Below are 21,367 nucleotides of genomic sequence, written 5' to 3' on the forward strand. Positions count from 1 at the left end.
AGGAAGCTCTCAGTTAAATGATTGATCACTGTGAAGACTGGCTTATCAGTAATGATGCATTTTCCTTAACTGTAAAATGTATGTATTGTGTAGACAATGTTTTGTGCAGAGATAGATTTTTTAACACTGAATACTACAGGTTTTTTATTGTGTATTTTCTTGTGCTCTGGAGTAAACCCACTGTTTTCTTACACAAATCAGATGATGGCTGCGTGGAGAGAATTTACTCTCCTTCATCCAGTTTATGTTTCCAAAGAGTGTTGTATATTCCAAGGAAATTTGTAATTCTGCATTGTGAGTATCTAAAACCTTTGCAAACAATAACTTGGCCACAACATTTGGGTTATATGAACCTAATGGAGTATCCATGTTCTGTGTATGAGAGAAGTGTTCATCTTCAACTACTGAACAAATTGGTTGAGTAGTTCACCAAATTAAATACCTTGACAGATGTCTTTCCTAATTCCCAAGCTTCACAGAAGTTCTCCTGCATACCTTTAGGGACTAGCACTCCTTGAAGTAAGGATACTGTGAGAAATCAAGTTCTAGAACAAAACCATACAAAATTGTGGGGAACTGACTGGTGTTTCCTCAATTGTCCATTTACTGTGGCACAATTCACCAGGCCTGAATTGTAATGTTGTAGTATAAGAAAAACTGCTTCAAGTGGCCAGCTCCACTTCATAGCTCTTAAGATACCTAAGAATGAAAAGAAAGGTTCCACACACGATTATCACCAAAGAAAGTAATGAAACATTTAATTTTATGCCAAACAGTCATGGCAGTACTTTCCTCGAACAGATAAGGACCACATCTCAGTGACTGTAAAGGGATTATCATGAAATGCCAATACCAAATTGCAAATGTTTTTAATGACTACTTCTGTTGTAAAAATCCATCAGTGACCATTTGAACAATCTCAACTGTAGATATAAGGGCATTTCAGTTAAGCAAAGCATGTACTTGGCCTAACAGCAGTGAGATAAAATACATAGTCAGATCAATAAAATATTTAAAATCAGCAGCTATGATAAGCTGTCTCTAAGCATATTAAAAATATGCATAGACAACATTTCTGATATGATGGCAACAGCAATAAATGATGTAATTGTGTCAGGTAGTTTCTCACTCTAAAAGTAGCACAAGGAACACCAATTTACTAGAAAGGCAATAAATCTAAACTGAAAACTAATGAACTATCTCAATCTCAACTGAATTTTCTGAGTTAGTTCAGAAAGTTATTTACACTATATTAATGACATCCTCAAGTTAACACAATCTAGTATTTGAAAATCAAAATGGCTTTATGAAAATCAAGTCAACTTGAGTAATTGCAGCACAGTTAATAGACAAAACCATAACTACCATAGAGAATAGTTCCTTGACCTTGAAAAATTAGTTGGTTGTGCTAACATCAGTATATTAACTTGACAATAAATGATGGGACAAGTGTATTAGAGGAACAGGCTGTGAGTTGCTAAATCCATATATAGCAAGAAGAAACAATTTATATTGCTTAAAACAAACAGTGGGTCATTCAAATCCAAAATTACTTAAATCCAATGTGAAGTGTCTCAAGCTTATGTGTTGAGACTCTTCTTTTCTTGATTTATATTAACGATACGAATTACAGTTCCTCCAATTGTAAAAAAAATGTTGTATGCAGATGATATATTAATTGTGTACAAACACAAAGGCTGTGGCAGTCTAGAGGTGCTGTGGAACAGTGTTACTAATAAATTAGTGAAGATTTCAATAAAAGCCATTTAATTGTAAGTGCTTCAAAGACTGCAACAATAGAATTTAACACCAGGAAACAAACAGATTTTGGTACTAAATTGTCCACCAGAAACAAAGTTTAGAAAAAGGAAAAATGGCCAAAATTCTTGGGAATCACAATCCAGGACAAGCTCAAGTGGGACATGCCTATAGCTTTCCCTAGCCTGTAAGTTATCTAAGAAGATATTTGCCATAAACATGGTTAGCAAATATTGTAAAGATATGTATGTGCTAAAAACTGCACATCATTCATCAGCCTCATCAAATTTGAATTATACAGTAGAAGTATAGGGTTCAACAACAGAAATCACACTAAACACATTACTGACACTGTGAGAAATAGCTGTCAGAATTATTTGTAGTGCCAGAACCAGAGCATGATGTTGCATCCTGTTTCCAAAATCAGATGTGATTATAATTCCAAAATCAGATGTGATTATAAGTATATACATATTAAAAGTAATATTGCGTGCAAAAACAGTGAATATAAACTTAAACTGTGACCTTCGTAGCATAATACTATACATAAAAATCAATCATCAAGGAAATAAGAGGCAGAACAGCATTATATACACACACACAAAAAAAGAACTACAAGTTAGCCAGTGCCATTCCTAAAAAATATCACATCCCTTCCTTTCACCAAATTAAAAAACCAACTTCAAATAATTTTAACAGAACATCCAATTTATTGTCTACCTAAGTTCTTCATTTTCATGAAAAATAAATAGTAAAGTTCTGCTTTGTTAGTATTTCAGGCTCAGAGTACTAGATAATTCACAAACAATCTAATTATAATAAAAAAATTATAACATTGTTCCTCATGCACACACTAAGACAAAACAAAATGATGCACCACAAAAGAATTATCTGAATGGGATGGAAATCTGTAGATGTGATGCACAGACAGACAAATGATTACAGTTTCAGAAAAATTGGATGATTTAGTCAAGAGAAAGAACTTCGCAAATTGAGCTAGTCAATAATGGGTGGTCCATCTCTGGCCATTATGCAAGCAGTTGTCTGGTTTTACATTTATTGATAGAGTTTTTGGGTGCCCTCCTGAGGGCTATCATGCCAAATTTTGTCCAGTTGGTGTTTTAGATCATCAAAATTTCAAGCTGCTTTGAGGGCTATACCTAAAATGCTCCAAATGTTCCCAATTGGGCGAGATCTGGACCTTCGTGACCAAGGTAGAGCTTGGCAAGCACAAAAACAAGCATTAGAGACTCTCATCATGTGTGGGCAGGCATTATCTTTCTGGAATGTAAGCCCAGGATGGCTTTTCATGAAGGGCAACAAAATCAGGTGTAGAATATCATTATGTACGGCTGTGCTATAATGTGCCGTGGATGATAGCAAAGGGGTCCTGCTATGAAAAGAAATGGCGTTCCAGATCAGCACTCCTATTTATTGGGCCGCATGGTGGGTGACAGTCAGGTTGGTATTCCACAACTATCTGGGCCATTTCCAGACACATCTTCACTAATCATCGGGCTCAATTTAAACTAGGACTCAAAAGTGAAGTCATTTCTACTCTAGTCAATTAAATTCCAGGTGCCTCACACCATTGCAAGCAGACTTGTTCATGTACAGAGGTCAAAAGTAGTTGGTGCAAAGGATGACATGAGCTCAGCCTACTTTCTCTGAGCTGACTATTAATGGTTGTTGTGGTCACTGAAGCACCAGTTGCACGTTAGGTTGATGGTGATGATGATGAATCCATGGCTTTGAGTGTCACTTTGATGATTGGTCAGGATGATTGCTCAGTCCTCACATTCATCATTTCTCTATGTTAACCATTTCCATCTCGACATGTGTTCGACTGTGGTTCACCTATTCCTGTCAACATCAGCAAATAGTGGCGTAACCTCTGAGATGCCCACTAAACCCACTGGGAAGAACAGGTAATTAGAATTGTAGAAAGGGCCAAATAAGGCTGGGGTCAGTTTCACCTTCTAATTGTAATTTAATAACACATTTACAACCAAAGCGGCATATAGCCAAACCTTTACCAAATGCAGCCCTTTCATGACTGAAGGCCTCCAAACAAGAAATCTTAAAAAAATCAACAAGATAAAAATCCAATTAAAATAGCAATAAAATAATTTTAAAAAACATCTATGACAGCTAGATGGAAAGCCTCAAAGCAAGGTAGATAGAACAAACATATGCAAGGTGCAATACAAATGGCTCAAGGCCACAATTAAGTTTCAAAAATTTTGAAATATATTACCAAAGACTTTCAAAGGCAGAAGGCCAGTGTTTAAAAACAAGATATCTTAAAAATCAACAAGCTAAAACGCAATTTAAAAAAGCAAATAAAATTAATAAAAAAACATATATCACGGCTAAGTGGAAAGCCTCAAGGCAAAGCAGATGGAACAAACATATGCAAGGTGCAATACCAATGGTTGAAGGCCACAATTAAGTTTCAAAATTTTAAAATATATTACCATAATCTTTTAAAGGTAGAAGGCTGGAGTGTTTAAGCTTGAAAAATAATTTTAAGAATAAGGTTGCAAGACTGAAGGCCCACAATTAATTTGCAAAATTTTTAAGAAAAAAGAAAAAATAACCATAAGTCTTAAATTTTAAGTAGCTGAAAACAGATAATTAAACACCGGTGGGAAAGAATAAAGACAACGGCACTCAGAAGCCTCCAAGAAGGTTGGTCTGCCCTCGTTCACTTAGGCGAAACAGTTGGTGAGCCCAGCTGCACTTGATCCGTCGGAACCTAACCGGGAGACAGCTACGGACCGTCCGACATGACGACTTGTTTCCCATCAATCAGTACATGAGAACTCAAACACGAAAGGATACAAACATGATAATCCACAATGGAGTGTGTATTAGCTGTCAAAATTACACACCATGTTGGACAGCGACAACAGGTGAGGAAAGGATGCTGCCTGTAATTACGTTAGTGGCCAGGGCAGATAACTGGAACACTAATGGCCACTAGGCAGAAAATTCCACTGGTACACTTGAATCTGAAACATGGTAATATAGTAAACTTCACCCAAAAGAACACTGCCTGAATTTACTTCAGTGCCCAGGGCAGGTAACCAGAACACTAATGGTGCACTTGAATTGTAGTCAACCAAAATAGTCAATTGCACCGCATGGTGGCTAAATTTCAGCAGTAGAAACACTCAGTGTTGCTCACAGGAAAACCTCCCCAACAGCAAACCACCAAAATGAACCACCATCACATGAATGGACTTGGCTTGGGTAGTTGAAAACACTACTCATCTTTGACGTCCTGGGACGGTGAACCACGAAGATCGTAGCTATCGGACAGCTCCACACATGCTCCGACACTGCGTAGGGACTGCCAGGAGACCCAGTCAACTGCACTGCATGGAGATAACTTCCCTCATGTGCAACAACCGACCAACTCGCCTCAGAATGCCAACAACATCTAAAATTGTTGTCAGTGGAAATAATGCCAAGTACACACATAACCCGACAAACACTTGCACGAAGACCTAAATAATACACAACAGTAACTAAGCATGCACGACAACAAATTGGGAGTCGATGCACACACACAGCCGACTCATGAATGATCGGCGAGCCAAAACTCGTCATCCAGAAGGACGCCCAACCGATGATCCACCAAGACCGCGGCCCGGCTCAAGTGATGCGTGGCAGCAATGGTCGGGTGAGCCATGTTGACACAGACCGCACCACTGCTCCAACCTGACTGCACTAGTGCTGCAATGCAACTTCCCGACTGGCAGGTCTGGACTGCGTTCCAGACACGTTCCAACTGACGGGCAGACCCAAATTCACAACCCGAACTCAACTATGACAGACAATGACCGGGAAGTAACAGCAGTCAAGCAAAGATACTACGAGAGGGGATGTATCGATATGCGCTGCTAATGCTGCTCACGGTTAGGAAAAGCAGCAACTCAGAGACCATAGTAATTTAAATTAACATAGTGAGGTGGAAATACGTTAAGGACAGGGTGTAAAATACGTGACGGCGGGAACACTAGCCACGCACCTCTAGTCAAATATCAAGCGATTCACCAATTACTTCAACTGGCTTCTTTGCCCCAATTAGATGTCCTCTCTCAAATACTGACATCTAAGTATATTGTTCATTCACCTGTCTGCGAGGCACAATTACTGTCCAACTGAATACAAGAAATGAAATTCATGCCCTGGTATCAAAATGTCTGCTGTTTACTATCTTTGCTATCTGTGTGGTGAAACTGCACTGTGGCATCACACATTCATTCATTGGCTGCCAAAGTTTACAATTTTGCATTGTTCATCAATACCTGTATGATAGCAGTTTATGACAAATTTTCATAACTCCTTCATGGTGCATCATTATTTATTTATTTTATTCCTTAGAGTGTATTGGTAAAATGTAAAATGTATTAGAAGACCTGAATAATACACTACAGTAACTTATTGTTTCCAAAGCTGGAGGAAGACTTTGGTGAAAAGACTTTCGGTAATGATAAGTGATGAGGTTCAATATGTGGAAAAAGTTAATGTAGAGAACAAGTGTCACATTTCAAAAGTGTTGAAATGAAAAAGCTTGTACCAAGGCACACAAAATAAGCAGATATTGATGGTTTTCATGTACAAAAGTAACTAAAGGTGCCTCACAATATATTTCAAGTTAAATAAGAACAAATATTTTTTTGTACTTTGTATCTTTTACTTTCCATACATGCTTTGTAAATGATGATGAATATTACATGAGCTAAAACATATGCTGAAGCACCAAAGAAACTGGTATAGGCATGCGCATTCAAATACAAATATATGTCAACAGGCAGAATAAGGCGCTGTGGTTGGCCGTGCCTATATAAGACAACTAGTGTATGGCACAGTTGTTAGATCGGTTACTGCTGCTACAATGGCAGGTTATCAAGATTTAAGTGGACAACTAGTATATGGCGCAGTTGTTAGGTCGTTTACTGCTGCCACAAAGGCAGTTTATCAAGATTTAAGTGAGTTTGAACGTGGTGTTATAGTCAGCATACGACCGATGGGACACAGCATCTCTGAGGTAGCGCTGAATTGCGGATTTTCCCATACGACCACTTCTTGAGTGTAGTATGAATATCACCAGCCCGGAAAAACATCAAAGCTCCAACATCGCTGCGACTGGAAAAAGATCCTGCAAGAACGGTACCAATGACAACTGAAGAGAATCGTTCACCGTGACAGAAGTGCAACCCTTCCACAAATTGCTGCAGATTTCTGTGCTGGGCCATCAGAAAGTATCAGCATGTGAACCATTCAATGAAACATCATCAATATGGGCTTTTGCAGCTGAAGGCCCACTAATGTATCCTTGATGACTGCATGACACAAAGCTTTATGCCTCACCTGGGCCCATCAACACTGATATTGGACTGTTGATGACTGGAAACATGTTGTCTGATCAGGTGAGTCACGTTTCAAATTGTATCAAGTGGATGGATGTGTAAGGATTTAGAGAAAACCTCATGAATCCTTGGACCCTGCATGTCAGCAGGAGACTGTTCTAGCTGGTAGAGGCTCTGTAATGGTGTGGGGCATGTGCAGGTCGAGTGATATATGGGACCCCTGATTTGTCTAGATATGACTCTTACAGGTGACACATACATTGACACCCTGTCCGATCACCTGCATCCATTCATGTCCATTGTGCATTCCAGTGGACTTGGGCAATTCTAGCAGGACAATGCGACACCCCACACATCCAGGTTTGCCACAGAGTGGCTCCAGGAGCACTCTTCTGAGTTTAAACACTTCTGCTGGCACCAAATCCGCCAGACATAAACATTATTGAACATATCTGGGACGCATTGCAACATCCTGTTCAGAAGAGATCTCCACCCTCTTGTACTCTTGTGGATTTATGGATAGCCCTGCAGGATTCATGGTGTCAGTTCCCTCCAGCACTACTTCATACAGTAGTTGAGTCCATGCCACATCATGTTGCAACACTTCTGCGTGCTCGCAGGGGCCCTATGTTAGGCAGGTGTACCAGTTCCTTTGGCTCTTCAGTGCATATTCACCAACGTTACATGATGTCATTTGAACCAGCAATAAAGGTAATATATCATTGAAATATCATTCAAACAGACTGACTTTTCGTAAGAAAATTATGTAATATTTGCATTGCCTGACAGTGACTGCAGGTGGCATAATTATTAGAGGGCAAAAGTCTACGATTGTTGACATATACTAAACAGTAATCAGTTTCATTTCATTGTGTAACAAGTATCTTACTCATTGAAGCTAGAAATCCATCTGACCCATGTAAATTGCCCTTGAACATCAACCATCTGAGGTGAGGAGAAATGGTATTCAGATCCTACATTGATTATCATACTTAGGTTTTCATTGTCACTTTGATGGCCTCATCATCAATAGAATTTTAAATCCTGATGTTACCTTTCCTCGAGCATAAAGAAGTTTACTGCAGTGAAAGTAGCTTATTGTGGCAAAGGAATGCATTGTACTTTTGTCAACTGAAACATTCAAATTAAAGATGCAGATAAATTTGAATGTAATCTCTTGCAGTTTTAAGCATTAAAGTGTCATCATCAGAACTATTGAATCACAGGAAAAGTATAATGAACTTTCAGTTATTTATCAGCTCTGTTGCAATGGTGGGAAGTGGAATTACTTGCCCAATTTACATTCTAGTATATATACATACATCATCGAGACCTGTTTGAGCTGGGTGTATACACTGGGGCCATATGCAGGCCATCATTTCTTGCCTCATGTGTTGCAACAATGCATGAGCATAGGGAGCAGTGTGATAACAAGTACACAAACTATCATATATAACTGGAGTGCCCCAGGGAAGTGTGATAGGACCACTATTATTCTCTACATATGTAAACGGTTTGGCAGACAGGGTAGGCAGCAATCTGCAGTTATTTGCTGATTATGCTGTGAGTATGGTAAGGTGTTGAAGTTGAGTAACTGTAGGAAGATATAAGATAACTTAGACAAAATTTCTAGTTGGTGTGATGAATGGCGGCTAGCTAAAAATGTAAGTTAATGCAGATGAGTAGGAAAAATAAATCATTAATGTTTGGATACGGCATTACTAGTGTCATGCTTGATGCAGTCATGTCATTAAAATATCTAGACATAACATTGCAAAGCAATAAGAAATGGAATGAGCATGTGAGGCTTGTGGTAGGAAAGGCAAACGGTCAGCTTCAGCTTATTGGGAGAATTCTAGAAAAGTGTGATTCATCTGTAACGAAGATCCCATGTAGGATATTAGTGGGACCTGTTCTCGAGTACTGCTCAAGTGTTTGAGATCTGCACCAGATCGGACTAAAGGAAGACATCAAAGCAATTCAGAGGCAGGCAACTAGATTTGTTACTGGTAGGTTCAAACAACACACAAGTATTACATAGGTGCTTCGGAAACTCAAATGGGAATCCCCGGAGGGAAAGTGACATTCTTTTCGAGGAACACTATTGAGAAAATTTAGAGAACCAGTTTTTGAAGCTGACTGCAGCACAATTCTGTTGCCTCTAACATACATTTCCTGTAAGAACCATGAACATAAGATACAAGAAATTAGGGCTCATGAGGAGGCATGTAGATAGTCGTTTTTTCCTTGTTCTGTTTGTGAGTGGAACAGAAAAGGAAATGACTAACAGTGATATGGGGTACTTTGCACCAAGTGCAGTAAGGTGGATTGCTGAGTATCAGGGTAGATATGTATGTAGAAGTAGATGATGGATGCTTGCATGCTGATTCATATTAACAACACTTACGAATAAGATGTTTTCAGTCAGAAACATGTTAAAATCATTAGTCTTATTTTATGTAAATTCTTAGGGCCTATTTAAAATGAACATTTTTAATGCAAGGCATTATGCTTGTCAAAAGATCTAAATATGACTGAATTGTTTAAGTTTAATTTACTAACAGTGGTTTGAAACTGTATTGCTTTGAAATAAATTAGTTTTTGAAACTTTCATTTGTAGTATGATAGAGTGCTTTACAGGCAACTGAAATTTAAGAATATTGTTTCACTTTTGTGTGGAAATCCAACTTATAAATTCTTTCCTTAATGGTATCAGTCACATAGGAACTTCTCTTATAATGCATAAAAATTTTCATGCACTTATTTACAGTGCATATCCTTGCACCCTGTTCTTTTAACAGGCACTGGAAACATCATTGCGCACATGGGAAGAAAAACAACGGCAGATGACGCATTCTCAGTCTGCACACTCACAGACACAGCCTGTCCACGGACCTGCACAAGCTATGGGACCGTCTATCCCCAGTCGCCTCTCACCCTTCAGTCCTCAGGAAAACCAGTTGCTGCTAAGCTTTATTGAATCAACTACAACTGTTGTCAAGTAAGTGATCTGATGATAGTGTATGTAAGTTTGTAGAAAAATTATACTAAATAATTTTTGGAAAATTGTCCAGAGAAGAACATTTGTATTTGGCTTTCTTGCCCTTTATTCTGTCCTTTGTTCCTAAGTATTCTCTGTCATGTCCCTGTTGTATCTATATTTTCTGTCTCTACAGTCTTATTTTTCTTTTAGTTGGTTTCTCTACCACATCTAACTTTCTGTTTTTACATATATAAAATAAAAGAATGCTTTAAAAGGTCACTCCTATTATAATTTAACTGAATACTTGGACTCAAGAAGATAAATTTTACATAACAATAGTATTTGTATTAGGTGGATCCTAATTTTGTGAGTGTAAAACAATTGATGGAAACTCTAGGTCAGGATATGAAAAATGTAGGAAAAGACGGATTGCTAATTACCATAAAGAAGACGTGTCAAGTTGCAGACAGACACAATTAAAAGACACTTACATAAAGCTTTTGGCCATAGTCTTCATCAGTAAAAAACACACACACACACACACACACACACACACACACACACACACACAAGCACACCTTATGCACACATGACCGCCAATTCCAGCATCTGGCCCAAGGTGTTGGAGTTCGCAGTCATGTGTGTGCTTGCTTGCATATGTGAATGGTGTGTGTGTTGTGTTGTGTGTGTGTGTGTGTGTGTGTGTGTGTGTGTGTTTGTGTTTGTATGTGTGTGTGTGTGTGTGTGTGTGTGTGTGTGTGTGTGTGTGTGTGTGTGAGTGTGTGTGTGTTTTACTGATGAAGACTGTGGCCAAAAGCTTTATGTAAGTGTCTTTTAATTGTGCCTGTCTGCAACTTGACATGTCTTCTTTATGGTAGTAGCAATCTGTCTTTTCCTACATGGTTAGCTGATAGTGGTCTGTGTAAATTTACATAGATAATTTGCTTGAAATATTTGGTTATAACATTAGGTGAGCAGTATAGGAGAAGGATCAGTGACTTTTTTTAAAGAAGCTGTATTTCTCTTAAGATACTCATGTAAAGTAATGTGGAAGTAAGTATCATAATCATAAGTTTGAATATGTTAGCAGTAGTCATAATTTGTTGTAAGTGTGTTTTACACAAGTAGGCAGTGGGTGCTTCTGCCTGTCAATGTACAGGGTGGAGCAAATAAAAGTGGTCCAGAGAGCTGAGTTCCAGGGTGCAAAGGAACGCAGCAGGAGAAAAGAAACACAGTACCATACTAACCTGACTATAGCAGATGTTGAAAGTGACCACCATTCATCTCTTGGCACCTTTGATCCCTGGTCAGCAAGTTGCTGAAGGCAGATCAAAGCTGGACTGCTGGAATTGCTGCAGTCTCATCTGAAATGTTCTGCTGCAATTCTTGAAGACTACAAGGGTTGTTGTGATCCATCTTAGACTTGAGGACTCCCCACACATTGTAATCCTACACTGACAGATCAGGTGACCTGGGTGGCCAGCTAGGGGCACAACCAGACTGACATCTGCTAACAACTCTGTCAGACATGAAGATTGTTAAAATGTGCCCCAAATTTTGGCCGGCTGTATGGACAGTTTCTTCAACCTGTTGGAAGTAACTGTAGGTCTTTTCCTCCACTATTAATTACTGACTACCTTCACATCCAATCATAACCTCTCGCCCAGGCCACTTTTATTTGCCCCAAGCTGTATAACTTGACTTGTTGCACATCCTTGAAACCTCTCCTTGATGATGGGATTTACAAAACATAGTATATGAGTGAATGAATATTTATGTATTAGCATATGGTGTAAACACATTAACCAGCACGATATTACATTATTGGTTTATCTGATGGTTAAATAAATTTGTGGAACAATATACACACAGATAAGCCTGATAAGAGATCATAATAACACAACGTGATAACAGGCAACAGAATGAAATGATTGTATGGCATTATTGGCTAGGAGATTCCCATCTGGGGTGGTTTGGCCACGCAGAGCAAGTCTTTTTATCTGACACCACTTTGGCAACTTTTGTATCAGTGATCATTGAATGATGAGGAGGACAACACAACACACAGTCCCTGAGTGGATGAAATCTCCAACCTGTTCAGGAATCGAACATGGGCCCTCTGAATGGCAATCTGCTATGCTGACCACTCAGCTACAGAGGCAGACAACAATCACCAAATAGAGTTCTTTTAGATTACTGAATTGAGGAAACAAAAATAAAAAAATTGTATACTGTTTTATGTTGTGGGGTGGGTGGTAAGGAAGCATTCCTGTTAATTAATAATTATCTTTCAGTAGTGCACTTTTTGATTCAATAGAGACATGAAAAATGGTCCAAGAAAGCTTTTATAGATAGATAATTTCTGAACAATGGGAGCTCATGAAATTTTGGTGGCACCAAATATGGAGAGATATTTCAACTACTTCCAAAAGTAGAGCATTACTTAGTGTTTAAAGATATTTCTCTGATATGCATTCCAACTTACAGTCCCATATGTTATCTATTTTGGTGAGTACTAACTTGATCTACATCTACATCTAAATCTATACACCACAAGCCATCATATGGTGTGTGGCAGAGGGTAAATTGTGTACTTCTGTTATTTATCCCCTTTCTTGTTCCAGCAGCGAATGGTATGCAGAAAGAAAGATTGTTGCTAAGCCTCTATATGAGCTCAGATCTCTTGTCATTTTACTTTTATATCTTTTCATGAGATATATGTAGGAGAAAACAATATTTTAGTTAACCTTTCTAGGAACATACACTCTTGGAAAATTGATAGTAAAGCATTTTGTGATTCAGAACATGTTATCATATAGTTACGGGTCTTTCCACCTTTTTTTACATTGAGGGTCAACTGTCAAACCCTGTACCAAGTGTCGATCCTATACATTTTGCTACTATTTTGTAGTGTTGTGATTTCCCTGTATACAACAGCATTTTGCAGGCATCCCCATGGAACTTACGATATTATCCACTGGATACACTTTATACCCTGCCTGATGAAAAGAAAGTGAAGCACCTAGAATGTATCAAGGACAATAAATGAACCTTCACATGTTGGAGGGTCCTTGATGTCATTACAGTGATTACAAAATGCAGTAATATTAACAAAGAACTTGGCAGTATGGGCCCACTTATCAGTATGAAGTTGCATGCCCTCTGACCTGGATGCATGCATTGATTCATTTGGGAAGCATGTCGTAAAGTCATTATATCCTCTGCGCCACAAGTGTTGTAACTGGTCTTCGGTATCCTATATACTGGCACTGGGATGGAGTTGATGTCTAAGCTAGTCCCACCATGCTCTATCAGGTACAGATCTGGGGATCTTGTGGCCATGGAAGTTCATAGAGACACATGGCATAAGCAGATCAGCATCGTCCTACTGAAAAATGGCACCATAGTAGGCTGCTTGAAAGGTAACACAAGAGGATGCAGAATGTCCATGGTGTATCATTATGTTGTCACAGTTCCTTCAGTCACTTCCAGCTGTGTCCTGAAGTCATACCCAATGGCTCCCCACATTATGATACTAGGAGTAACAATACTGCTCCTCTTCAAAAAACTGGAAAAATGGAAGCTCTCTCCAGGCTGCCACCATACTCATCGATGATGGTCATCCAGGGTAGTGTAGAACCACAATTCATTGCAATGGCGTTGATGCCATTGTAGTAAATGTTCACACCATTATTTGATTGTGTTTACATAATGGACTGATCCATAGTGAGCATTGTGGCAGGATGTGCTCTCCACAAAGTATGGACCAGTCCACAGAGGTTGTTAATTGTTTCTTCTAGGCTTGCAAAAAGAATTCTGCTGTACCAATTAGCTCCAGGAATCAAGCAGTTGAGGTTACTGATATTTCACACCATAAGATGATGCGTACATTTGTAAATAAATACATAACATTCGTGAGTTGATATTGCTAGCCGATTTTTTATCAGGTAACTGTTTAGTAATATTGTTGCATGATCTAGGTGTTATAACATCAAATTTAACACATATATTTCAGAATGACACAACACATATAAGTCACAGAGTAAGTTGACAAGCAAGACATGTGTAAACGTTAGTATTCGAATGAGCACTGAGTCCCAGTCTAGCGGCCGCTGCTCAGCTGGCCGCTTAGGTGGTGCAGCTGCTGCATGACTGGCAGACAGCGCCGCACGTAGAGGACGCGCGTAATTGTGCGGCGGCGCTTTGAATGATCGGCGAGTCACAACACTTTTCCCCCCTTTGAAATTGTTGCACTGGTCTTGATGGAGGTGTCCTGGAGATGGCTAACGTCCATAGGTGTTGTTTGACTCGCCGTAAAGTCTCGAGCAGGAGGCTTCCCGTATGGACGGAAGTGTCCCTGACGATAACAGGTCGAGATGACAGGAGACGTAGGGGTCGAATCTGCTGGGGCCCCATGCACCAATATGACCATTGCGGCAAGTCCAGTTGATATGACAGGAGACATGGACGATGTGTCGGCATCCGTTGGAGGAGGAGGTGAGTAGATTTGCTCTGACAGAGGATGGTCGTCCGGTTCCTGCATGGACACGTCTCCTGGTGGCGTCCGTTCTTGTGCTGGCATCGCGATGATGATGAGAGGGCTGTGTTGTGAGTATTGAGAGATGCCAAAATCCCGAGCGCCAGCTAGAGCCAAAGGTGGTGTAGCAGCATTCGGAACAGGCGTTGCTGGCACACGAGGCCAAAGCTGGTCCGAATGATGCACTGCAACACCCGTGTCCGTCTGGATTTCATACAGGCATCTGCCACAGTGTCTTAAGATGTGGCCCGGGCGCCATTTTGGCCGCCTGCCATATCCCCGTACCCAGACGAGGTCGTCGGCGGTGAACCGGCCAAGTGAAGGCACCCGCGGCTGTGAGGTGGAAGGTCGCAGAAGATGAAGTAGCGTGCGGGGCTGTCGGCCATGTAAGAGCTCAACCGGGCTGTGGTCGCCCATGGGGGCGAAACGGTAAGACGCCAGAAACTGGTGAAGCACATCATCAGTAGCAGAAGAAGTCAGAAGATTCCGCATCTGAGCCTTAAATGTGCGGACCAGTCGGTCAGCTTCACTGTTGGATTGTGGATGGAACGGCAGGGCTGTGACATGCATAACGCCGTGACAAGCACAAAAATCTGTAAATTCGGAAGAGGCAAATTGCGGACCATTATCAGTAACAAGAGTAGAGGGGAGGCCTTCCAAAGAAAAAATGCGGGCGAGAGCACTGGTGGTTGCCGCAGTGGTAGGCGACATGCAACGGACAATGAAAGAAAAGTTAGAGTAGGCGTCAATTACGAGAAGCCAATAAGTACCTAAAAAGGGTCCCGCAAAGTCAGCATGAATGCGCTCCCAGGGCTTCTCAGGCGAAGGCCACGGTGACAAAGATGACTTCGGGGCAGCGGCCTGTGACGCAGAAGGGCCGCAGGCAGCAACCATGTGTGCTATTTCATAGTCGATGTCAGGCCAGTACACATGACGGCGCACCAGAGATTTTTTGCGAGACGCACCCCAGTGCCCTCGGTGAAGGAGGCGCAAGACTGAAGCACGCAAAGACGCAGGTACCACAACACGCAGCGAAGCATTGTCAGTGGAGAGGAGGATAACACCATCCCTAGCCGTGAGGCGGCAGCACAAAGCATAGTAGTTCCACAACGGATCAGAAGTCATAGCGGACGGGCGATCTGGCCAACCCTTCTAAATACAGCGTAAAACCCGGGAGAGGGTAGGGTCAGAACCCGTAGCAGCCGCCAGCCTGTCCCCAGTGATGGGGAACCCGTCCACAACCCGCTGCTCGGCAACATCCAGGTGGCAACACAAAAGTTCGTCCCTATCGAATGCCTGATCAGGACCCATGGGAAGGCGAGACAGAGCATCAGCATTTGCATGTTGAGCTGTTGGCCAGAAATGAATCTCATAATTGAAACGAGACAAGTAAAGAGCCCAACGCAGGAGGCGGTGTGCAGCCTTGTCGGGAAGTGACGTTGATGGATGAAACAAGGAAAAAAGTGGTTTGTGATCCATAACAAGATGAAATTTTGAGCCATAGAGAAAAACACCAAACTTATGAAGAGCATAAATAATGGCCAAAGCTTCTTTCTCAATTTGAGAATACTTTTATTGGGCATCCGTGAGCGTTTTGGAGGCATAAGCAGTGGGTTGTTCCGAACCGTCAGAAAAACGGAGCGCAAGGACTGCACCGACCCCGTATTGAGAAGCGTCTGTGGCAAGATGTTGGCCAGGTCAATAAGTAGCCAGGCACGGGGCCTGTTTCAGCATAGTCTTCAATTTCTGGAAAGCCGTTTCGCAAGATGCGGACCAGTGAAAAGGCACATTTTTATGCAACAGGCGATGCAACGGCTGAGCCACTGAAGCCGCAGACAGTAAAAACTTGTGATAGTATGCTATTTTCCCCAAGAAGGCCTGCAGTTCCTTAACAGATGTAGGGCGAGGAAGGGCACTGATCACAGCGACAGTTTGCTGAAGTGGACGAATACCATCCCGAGAGAGTTGAAACCCCAAGTACGTGATAGATGCCTGAAAAAATTGTGATTTCTGAAGATTACACTTAAGACCGGCAGTCTGTAAGACATGAAAAAGTATGCGGAGATTTTGAAGATGTTCCTCAGTGGTGGAGCCAGTGACAACAATGTCGTCCATGTAATTGATACACCCAGGGACAGGGAGCAATAATTGTTCCAAGAATCACTGAAAGAGAGCAGGGGCACTAGCAACCCCGAATGGCAAGCGTTGGTACTGATAGAGGCCGAAAGGCATGTTAAGGACCAGAAACTGCCGGGAAGCAGCGTCGAGAGGAAGTTGATGACAAGCTTTTGACAGGTCAATTTTAGAAAAATACTGGCCTCCAGCAAGTTTAGTGAATAGTTCTTCAGGACGGAGCATAGGGTAAGTGTCGATGAGGCATTGAGCATTTACAGCGGCTTTGAAATCGCCAGAGACGAATATCACCATTTGGCTTAGCAACGACGACAGGAGATGACCACTCACTGGAAGTGACAGGAAGCAAGACCCCTAAAGTAGTGAGATGATACAAATCCCGTTTTACCCGATGACGAAGGGCCACAGGAATGGGCCAAGCCCAAAAAAACTTAGGCCGAGGAGTGGGTTTGAGCGTGATATGAGCTTCAAAGTCGTTTGCATGGCCTAACCCAGGAGAAAAAAGGGACGAAAATGTCGTCGACAAGGAATCCAGTTGAGCATAAGGAATAGCATCAGAGACAATATTGACAGAGTCATCTATGGAGAACCCAAAAACGCGAAAGGCATCGAAACCAAAAAGATTTTCTGCGTTGCTCTGGTCGACCACAAATATGGGAACAGTGCGAACGACGGATTTGTAAGATACCTCAGCATTAAACTGTCCCAAGAGAGAAATCTTCTGTTTATTGTACGTCCGTAATTGCCGAGTGACAGGTGACAGGAGTGGAGAACCCAACTGAAGATATGTCTGAGAATTAATTATAGTGGCAGCAGAACCGGTATCCACTTGCATGCGAACATCTCGACCAAGGATTTGGACAGTGAGGAATAACTTCCCTGAAAGGGAAGAAGTGCAATTGACAGACAACACAAAATCAGAATCAGCGTCATGTTCATGAACATCATGTATGCGGTCGGATTTGCAAACGGAAGACACATGGCCTTTCTTTTTGCAATTGTGACACACAGCCCAACGTTGGGGACAATCCTCGTGTGAATGTTTCATAAAACACCGCGGACATGAAGGAAGTTGCCAGGGGATTTGCTGCAGTTTCTTAGTGGGTTGTTTACGGCTAGGCCGAGGCTGCGCATGGGAGCGCACTGTGGCCACATCGGCCGGCGGGGACGCGCCGCACTCGTCGTCAACAGCGCACAGAGGTTGTATTTCCCCGACATCACCCAACGCCTCTATTTGCACCCCAGCGGCGTGAGAAATTTCAAAAGACTGCACAATGGAGAGAACTTCATTTAGAGTCGGATTCGCCAACTGAAGGGCACAATGCCGAACTTCTTTGTCGGGCGCCGACCGGATAATAGCATCCCATACTATGGAATTGGCATAGGATTCTTTGTGAATGTCAGTAACAAATTGACACTTTCGACTGAGGCCGTGAAGTTCAGCAGCCCAAGCACGATAGGATTGATGTGGCTGTTTTTTACAACGATAAAAGGTAACACGAGAGGCTACCACATGCGTTTTCTTTTGAAAATAGACAGACAGAAGTAAGCACATTTCAGCAAAGGACAAAGACGCAGGATCCTTCAAAGGAGCCAGTTGCGACAACAACCGATACATTTGAGGTGAAATCCAGGAAAGGAACAGAGACTTACGTGGTTGTTCGTCTGTGACATGAAATGCCAAGAAGTGCTGTCGAAGACGTTTTTCATAATCAGACCAGTCTTCCGCCGTCTCGTCGTAAGGAGGAAAAGGAGGTATAGCCAACAACGAGAAACGCCCCGCATTTGATGCCGCGACGAAATCGCGAATCGCTGCTGTTAGAAGCGTTTGCTGTTCAAGGAGATTTTGCAATAGTTGCTCGACAGTAGCCATGGAACCCTGTGGGTCAACGGTGAAAAGGAAAAATCCACTACCTCGTCGCCAATTGTTATAACATCAAGTTTAACACATATATTTCAGAACGACACAACACATATAAGTCACAGAGTAAGTTGACAAGCAAGACATGTGTACACGTTAGCATTTGAATGAGCACTGAGTCCCAGTCTAGCGGCTGCTGCTCGGCTGGCCGCTTAGGTGGCGCAGCTGCTGCATGGCTGGCAGACAGCGCCGCACGTAGAGGATGCGTGTAATTGCGCAGCGGCGCTTTGAATGATCGGCAAGTCACAACACTCTGACAGGCCTACTGGAAAGATGTGGCCTTTGAATTGAGGCATATATTGTCTGAATATTGTAATGGTTTTATCAAATGGAAAAATCTCTAGAGAAAACCATAGAATTACAGACAGAATGACTCGTCAATACTTACTTTTAGAAGGCAAAATGCCAGTACAACTAATAGACACATTTGAAAGTGAAGAAATTAATCCTAGGTTTTGGAACTATTCATAAATGGATTCAAAGAGGGATAAATCAGTGAAGGTGAAGAAGGGACAGGCGACTGAGACTCAAAGACAAGAGGGACCAACTTGTTGTCAAGAGGAAGAGACACAAAGACTAATGGGGAGTCACCAGTAGCACCTGTATTTTAATGACAAGTCACATTGTTTCCTAAACCTTTGGGTGAATTTTACAATAATTTATGCACAAATCCATGTATTGTAGTGTAGAAAATGTATTTTTATTGTGCCTGTGAAGTCATATTTACACAGTTTTTTAGTAATAAATCATATTTTAGCTAACTTTTGCCAAAAGTTCATGTATTTGTCATATCTTTAAGACCACAAGAATAAAAAATGAAAATGTTGCTCACATGACAATGTTGCCAGTGATGTTGTCACGAATAAACACAACAATCATTACATAGTTTTATTTTTCAGGGCTATACTATACAAGAAACCCACACTAGTGAGTTTGCTGACATGAGACATTGTTGTGAGGGATCACAAAATTCTCTCGAAGTCAACAAAGGTGGCTGCTGACATAATAAACATTGCACACATGATTACACTATTCAACTTGAATTCAAACTTAGTCTAGTTCAAAAGCCAAAAGTTAATTGATCCAGTGGCATGAATATGTGAGGTTTTGCTCGTGATTTTAGAAAGGATTTCTTCAGTATTGACAGAGAACTCTTATTTTGTAAACTATGAGCAGTTAAAGTAAGTGCAGAAAACCACTGTAACGTACAATAACATTGTAATACTATCAAACACAGCAGCTGTGTGAAGAGAAGTGCAAACAGACAAACACTGTTATTTGAGAAAAAAGATCCATCTTGAACCATGCAATCATTCTTCAAGGAATTTCTTTCCAGGGGGCCCACAGCGTGCATGAGGTTGAAGAACAACATTTTATTTGATGTGCAAGTTTTTTGATGCACTATTTGCTTATTTGCTCATAGTGATATAAGTTACATGACGAGCTCGTTTTTGTATTTTGCCATTATCAAGTGTAATTGTGAATATGGTATATAATAGAGGGAAACATTCCACGTGGGAAAAATATATTTAAAAACAAAGATGGTGAGACTTACCAAACAAAAGTGCTGGCAGGTCGATAGACACACAAACAAACACAAACATACACACAAAATTCAAGCTTTCGCAACAAACGGTTGCTTCGTCAGGAAAGAGGGAAGGAGAGGGAAAGACGAAAGGATGTGGGTTTTAAGGGAGAGGGTAAGGAGTCATTCCAATCCCGGGAGCGGAAAGACTTACCTTAGGGGGAAAAAAGGACAGGTATACACTCGCACACACACACATATCCATCCGCACATACACAGACACAAGCAGACATTTGTAAAGGCAAAGCGTTTGGGCAGCACATCTTGGCACAGTGTTACACCGTCCGGGTTATCTGGATACTTCCCACTAACACCAACCTCAGAACTCCGGAGATGGGAACTTGCCCTTGAGCATATCCTCTCTTCTCGCTGTCCACCAGGCCTCAATCTCTGTTAATTTCTAATTTCAATTTGCCGCCGCTCATACCTCACCTGTCTTTCAACAACATCTTTGCCTCTGTACTTCTGCCTCAACTGACATCTCTGCCCAAACTCCATGCCTTTACAAATGTCTGCTTGTGTCTGTGTATGTGCGGATGGATATGTGTGTGTGTGCGAGTGTATACCTGTCCTCTTTTCCCCCTAAGGTAAGTCTTTCCACTCCCGGGATTGGATTGACTCCTTACCCTCTCCCTTAAAACCTACATCCTTTCGTCTTTCCCTCTCCTTCCCTCTTTCCTGATGAAGCAACCGTTTGTTGCGAAAGCTTGAATTTTGCGTGTATGTTTGTGTTTGTTTGTGTGTCTATTGACCTGCCAGCGCTTTTGTTTGGTAAGTCTCACCATCTTTGTTTTTAGATATGTGAATATGGTATAATAGACTTGATATTGCTCCTTATATCCATGTTGTCTATGTCTACATATAGCATCTTGGAGTGCTATTTATATGTTTACCTTTTATTTGCGTGATCTTGCAAAGTTATGTTTGATGCTGTTTTGATGGCTTTGACTCCAGCAATCCTATTTATTTGCAGTGGAATTTCTGTTTCATTGAAAGTCAGTGATTACACTTAAGTTTTCTGAGATAACATTTTTGTAGTTTTTATGTAAATGATAAGTGCTGTATTTTT

General features: G+C 41.3%; 1 protein-coding gene across 1 annotated transcript in view; it reads left to right on the forward strand.

Moving 5' to 3' along the window:
- The window catches only part of LOC126161517 (diacylglycerol kinase eta), a 641,720-nt gene that overhangs the window by 566,772 nt on the left and 53,581 nt on the right, over positions 1–21,367 (forward strand). The window contains exon 22 of the mRNA XM_049917424.1: positions 9,941–10,140. Coding sequence (XP_049773381.1) covers positions 9,941–10,140 — 200 coding nt within the window. The remainder of the gene's footprint in view (positions 1–9,940; positions 10,141–21,367) is intronic.

Source organism: Schistocerca cancellata, chromosome 2 (genome assembly GCF_023864275.1).
Source record: "Schistocerca cancellata isolate TAMUIC-IGC-003103 chromosome 2, iqSchCanc2.1, whole genome shotgun sequence".
Taxonomy (NCBI): Eukaryota; Metazoa; Arthropoda; class Insecta; order Orthoptera; family Acrididae; genus Schistocerca; species Schistocerca cancellata.